Source organism: Teleopsis dalmanni, chromosome 2, assembly GCF_002237135.1.
Source record: "Teleopsis dalmanni isolate 2A chromosome 2, ASM223713v2, whole genome shotgun sequence".
Lineage (NCBI taxonomy): Eukaryota > Metazoa > Arthropoda > Insecta > Diptera > Diopsidae > Teleopsis > Teleopsis dalmanni.
In genome coordinates, this window is record NC_051847.1 from 153,527,259 (window position 1) to 153,532,573 (window position 5,315).

General features: G+C 29.7%; 1 protein-coding gene across 1 annotated transcript in view; it reads left to right on the forward strand.

The window, feature by feature from the left end:
* Positions 1-333, forward strand: part of LOC119675965 (rab-3-interacting molecule unc-10-like) — a 9,736-nt gene extending 9,403 nt beyond the window's left edge. Inside the window, exon 7 of the mRNA XM_038087183.1 lies at positions 204-333. Coding sequence (XP_037943111.1) covers positions 204-333 — 130 coding nt within the window. The remainder of the gene's footprint in view (positions 1-203) is intronic.
* Positions 334-5,315: the final 4,982 nt, after the last annotated feature.

The following is a 5,315-nucleotide window of genomic DNA, read 5'->3' on the forward strand; positions in this document are numbered from 1 at the left end:
AAAGAAAAATAAAAACGAAGAGCTATTACCTCCTCGCTTACTTTTTCAGCGCTGGCATAATGGTGCCGCTGGGTAGTTGAAGCAATAAAAATAAAAATTTGTCCATCAGTAGAAAACAAAAAAGAGATGTACATACATATGTATATATGCACGCATGTAGTGTGTAGTGTGTGAGCGCTATAAGTACATGTTTGGACATTAAGGGCAATGCTTAAGCATACATACTCGCTGTTTGTGGATTTGCGCAAACAAACAGCAGTGGCAGCAGCAACAGCAGCAGACGCAGAAGAAGAAGAAAAACAGGATACCAAATCTCAAAATGAAAATCAATAAAAAGCTCAATGACGTCAGTAAAGTGTATACTACGTAAACACAAGCATATACACACCAGAAAGCATATGAAAATACGCATACTTTAGCCTCATACATACATATATTTCACCAAACATACACACAAACATTCATGCATAGAATTGAAGTATAAGTCGGCATTCAAAGATATGGCATAGCGAAAAAAGTGATAAACGAAAATGACAGCAAAATAAAATGAAAAAGAAAATCATTTTTAAAATGTGATAACGTGATTTTCAGATAAGGTAAGAGCATTTCTCAGATAAAGTCGACTCTGACGTTTGCCCGCTATGAAAAAATGTGTAAACAACAACGAAGAAGAAGAATTACCTGTGCTCGAATTGTAGTAAAAAATTCAAAAAAAAAACGTATAATGCAATTTTGAAAAAATGTGAATGAAAATATAAGTAATAAAAGAGCAGGAAGACCAAATAATATATTTTATACTCTTCAAGAGAAGATTTTCCTTTAAAAATTCAGTCTAATTGTGCTTGGAAAACTAGCAGATAAAGGGTTATCTATTGCTTTGTTCTGATTTAGTAGCACTGTTTAGTAATAAAACACAAGAAGAAATGTCATCCACGGCATCACACGTTTAGTATAAAATTTGCCATTTTACAAAATGGATCGTTTAGAAACCGCTGAACTTGTTAAAGTCATGAAAACTTATTATAAACAGTGGCATTTTTGATCGAGGTTTTGTTGACTATGTGGTGAAAAGTTATTAAAAATGAATTCAAAAAGATTCAGTGATGTAAGTGTAAGAACTTAGGGGCTTATTATTTCTCATAAATGACTAAATTTTAAACAATACATACAAAAAATTTTTTTTAATAAAATCGAAATGAAAGTGAGGTTTATTTATATTTATTTTCGGACCCCACACAATAAATAACCTTCTACATAAATTATTTTTTAATTTATGCCTCTTTTTTGTGATAAAATTAAGTTTATAAATAAATGTGTTTTAAAAAACTTTTAAATAATCTAAAAATAAATTATTTTAAAAATAAAGATACTTTACTATATAAGAATTCATTCTTCACTTAAAATTGATGTTAGTTCGAGTGTTTGCGGATTACAATAAATAAACCCGATCCGTCTTCAAAAACGTATTGGCATTGCAATCACAGCTACACAGTAATGTGGCATTTACACAGGCCTCAAATGGCTCATTTTGGTTAAAAATCAAAAATGAGAAGCAAGTGACTCATTTTTGCATAGAAAATCTCAAGTACAAATGAGAGCCATTGGATCTGTATAAATTAGTTCCAACGAAGTTAGAATGAGTTCCAAATGCAAATGAATACATTGAAGATACCCTAAATAAAAGCTTTTCATGGGTTTTTGACAGTTTGAGAAAGCTGTTTTTGACATATTTACAAAAAAAGGTAAACAAATGTTTGGTGGTTGCATTTCCTTGAAAACTATGCACCCCTTTTTGGAACTTCTACTTCACAAAAATAAATTAATCAAAGCTAAAAATAAGTTTTCAGTGTATATTGTAAGGTTTGGAGGTATATTTAACTTTCATCCAACATTTTTTTAGCACAGGCCAAAAATCAGATCAACAGGCAAGTTGTGAAATTAGCTGTTTGAAATGAGAAGAAATGAATTACAACGAATGTAAACTCTTTTAAATGACTTATTTGAAACGAGCCATTGGAGGCCAGTGTAAATGCCATATAACACTCATAATTGTAGAAAATATTATAAATATAGAAGACATATTTTTATTAAAAATTTTATTAACAAATATATTAATATAAGTACTGATGAAACTATTAACAATATATAAAAACAACAAATATTTCTTTTATCGGACATTTTTTGTCTACCACAGTGCAAATAGAAACGAAATGAAGTTGGAATATACAGTCAGCGACAAAACTCTACATACACCCCCCATTTTTGCTAGCTCGTAAATCCAAGGACATAATAGAAAAAAGTAATGATACAGTTTTGTTTAGAACTGTTTTTTAATAATAATAAACAAAAGAAAATCCATTCATCAATATAAATTAACAAAGTTATTCGAAAAAAACCTAAAAAAATCATTGACAAAAGTCTACATACACTTCATTGGTTGTTAGATATAGTCGACAGTAATTTAAATGTTAAACGGGAAAGTACCGTTTTTCATATTTCATGCTTGTGGCATGAGTCATACATTTATATAATGCACTTAGTTGCGCTTTGAGAGTGGTATTTAATTGACACGATGGGCCCACGAAAAGAATTTCAAGTGATATGCGAAATCTGGTTATTAAGCATAGAAATGAAAAAAAAACTTTTGGTAAAAATATCAAAACTAGTAAATTTGACTCGATCAACAGTTCAGACGATAATAAAAAATTATAAAAATAGTGGTTCTATTGAAAATAAGCCTCGCAGTGGCCGCCCAAGGATACTCATACGTAGGGATGTCAGCTTGGTTTTAAAAGAAGTTAACAAAAATCCGAAAGTAAGTGCCTTAAAATTAGTCGAACACATTGCTAGTGCAACTGGAAAGCATGTCAATCCACGTATAGTACAAGGAACGTTGAACAGCCACGGTTTTCATGACGTAGATTGGCATGCTTCCCAGTTGCACTAGCAATGTGTTCGACTAATTTTAAGGCACTTACTTTCGGATTTTTGTTAACTTCTTTTAAAACCAAGCTGACATCCCTACGTATGAGTATCCTTGGGCGGCCACTGCGAGGCTTATTTTCAATAGAACCACTATTTTTATAATTTTTTATTATCGTCTGAACTGTTGATCGAGTCAAATTTACTAGTTTTGATATTTTTACCAAAAGTTTTTTTTTCATTTCTATGCTTAATAACCAGATTTCGCATATCACTTGAAATTCTTTTCGTGACCCCTCGTGTCAATTAAATACCACTCTCAAAGCACAACTAAGTGCATTATATAAATGTATGACTCATGCCACAAGCATGAAATATGAAAAACGGTACTTTCCCGTTTAACATTTAAATTACTGTCGACTATATCTAACAACCAATGAAGTGTATGTAGACTTTTGTCAATGATTTTTTTAGGTTTTTTTCGAATAACTTTGTTAATTTATATTGATGAATGGATTTTCTTTTGTTTATTATTAATAAAAAACAGTTCTAAACAAAACTGTATCATTACTTTTTTCTACTATGTCCTTGGATTTACGAGCTAGCAAAAATGGGGGGTGTATGTAGAGTTTTGTCGCTGACTGTAAATATAAAAAAGATAACGTACCTTTATATGTTCACTTTTTTTATAGATTCACTTTTTACCATAAACATTAAATTTGAATGTAAGCCCAACAATTAATAATAATAATTAAAATTTATTTCAATCATATTTTATTTATATATTTTGAAACGACTAATTGTTTAACGTTAAATAATATGTAATGTTTTTTTTTTTGCACTGATCTTTCGACTATAGTCTACAGTCAACTTCATATTTTATTAAATTTTTTCTGTGTTAACACAAATTTTGAATTTCTGCCAATGTGTTAGTTGTGCTTACATTTATTGAAATAATAACTTTGGGCACTATTTTCTATAACACAAACAAAATTGTAAATTTTTTCGCTGTTTTTAACTTCTGACAGTTCCAAAAACAAAGATGCCGCGTCAATGCTTTCTGTTGTTCGTTTTAAAACCTCTGCTCTGCTCGCAGCATTGCAACTGCAATATACGCTTTGTTGTTTGTGTATTTTACACACACTAGCTTCGGCTATTTTACTTCCCGTTTTTTCTGCCAGCTGCATATGTATTTATGTATGTAAGAGCACTCTATATAATAACAGTTATTTTATCACACATCAAAATTACTTTATAAAACTATGAATAGTTAAACTTTTTTAAAAAAGAATCAAGATTTATTTAAATAATTAGTTTACACTTTTTTTATCAGTTTTTAAATATATTAACATTATTTTCCGAAAGCAATTTGAAGCAAATAACGAACGGATCAAAGCGGCATCGTAAACTGAACTGCGCAATTTCAAGCCGTTTCAATTACATGTTTTGATTCCTTTTTGCTTTGATTGATCTTGATTTCGGTGTCATGTACATATTTTCCTACATACACACATATATAGTCCACTTGTTTTTATATTTACATTTAAAACTTCTTATACGTGAACATTTTTGTATTAATTCTCTTTGTGCGAAGCACTTGTAGCGAAATTCTACCTTTTCAATTCTTAACCCTCTAATTCCCGACAATGCGTGCAGTTTTCAATTCTTAACCCTCTAATTCCCGACAATGCGTGCAGTTTGCATTTAAACTTCAGTGATAGTGTCATTAATTATTAAAGTTTAACTATAAGCAAATTAATAATTTTACGGAATCCTTTAATTCGAAATAAATGATGCTGAATTTGATACTCTTTATTCAGAAATTTTTTTCTGAAAGAAATATTGCTTATTTACTCTAAAGCTATTTGAAGTAATTTTTTCAAACAAAAAAAACTTTTGAACTTTACGGATGAGTTTATGTTGTTGGTACTCCCTATGATTTTGTTTTAAGAATTTATATAAAATTAAGATATCATAAGAATTAAGTTCACTTTTTGTATTAAAACCTAATTTAAGTAAAGAAGAACAAAAGAGTGATATTAATTGATATTTATATTTGAAATATTGGGGTTCAAAGTCGAAGTCTTTAATACTAAGTACAACAACAAGAACGAATTCTTGTTAATCATCTTACGTATTTTTGTGTTCTCATTCTAGATTTAATTAACTATAATAGAGATATAATCAGCTTTTACACATTGAACGGACTTAGGCGACACCAAACTCCCTTTCACTTAAGAATATCTACTTTAAATCCGACATCTTGTAATATAAATGCTTAAAAAAATATCCTTAATAATAAAAATTCATTGCTTTTTAATGCAGTACAATCAACGCAAATAAAAGTTACAAATTTTACTATCTGAATTCCTGTAGATAGGAAAATCGAAGGG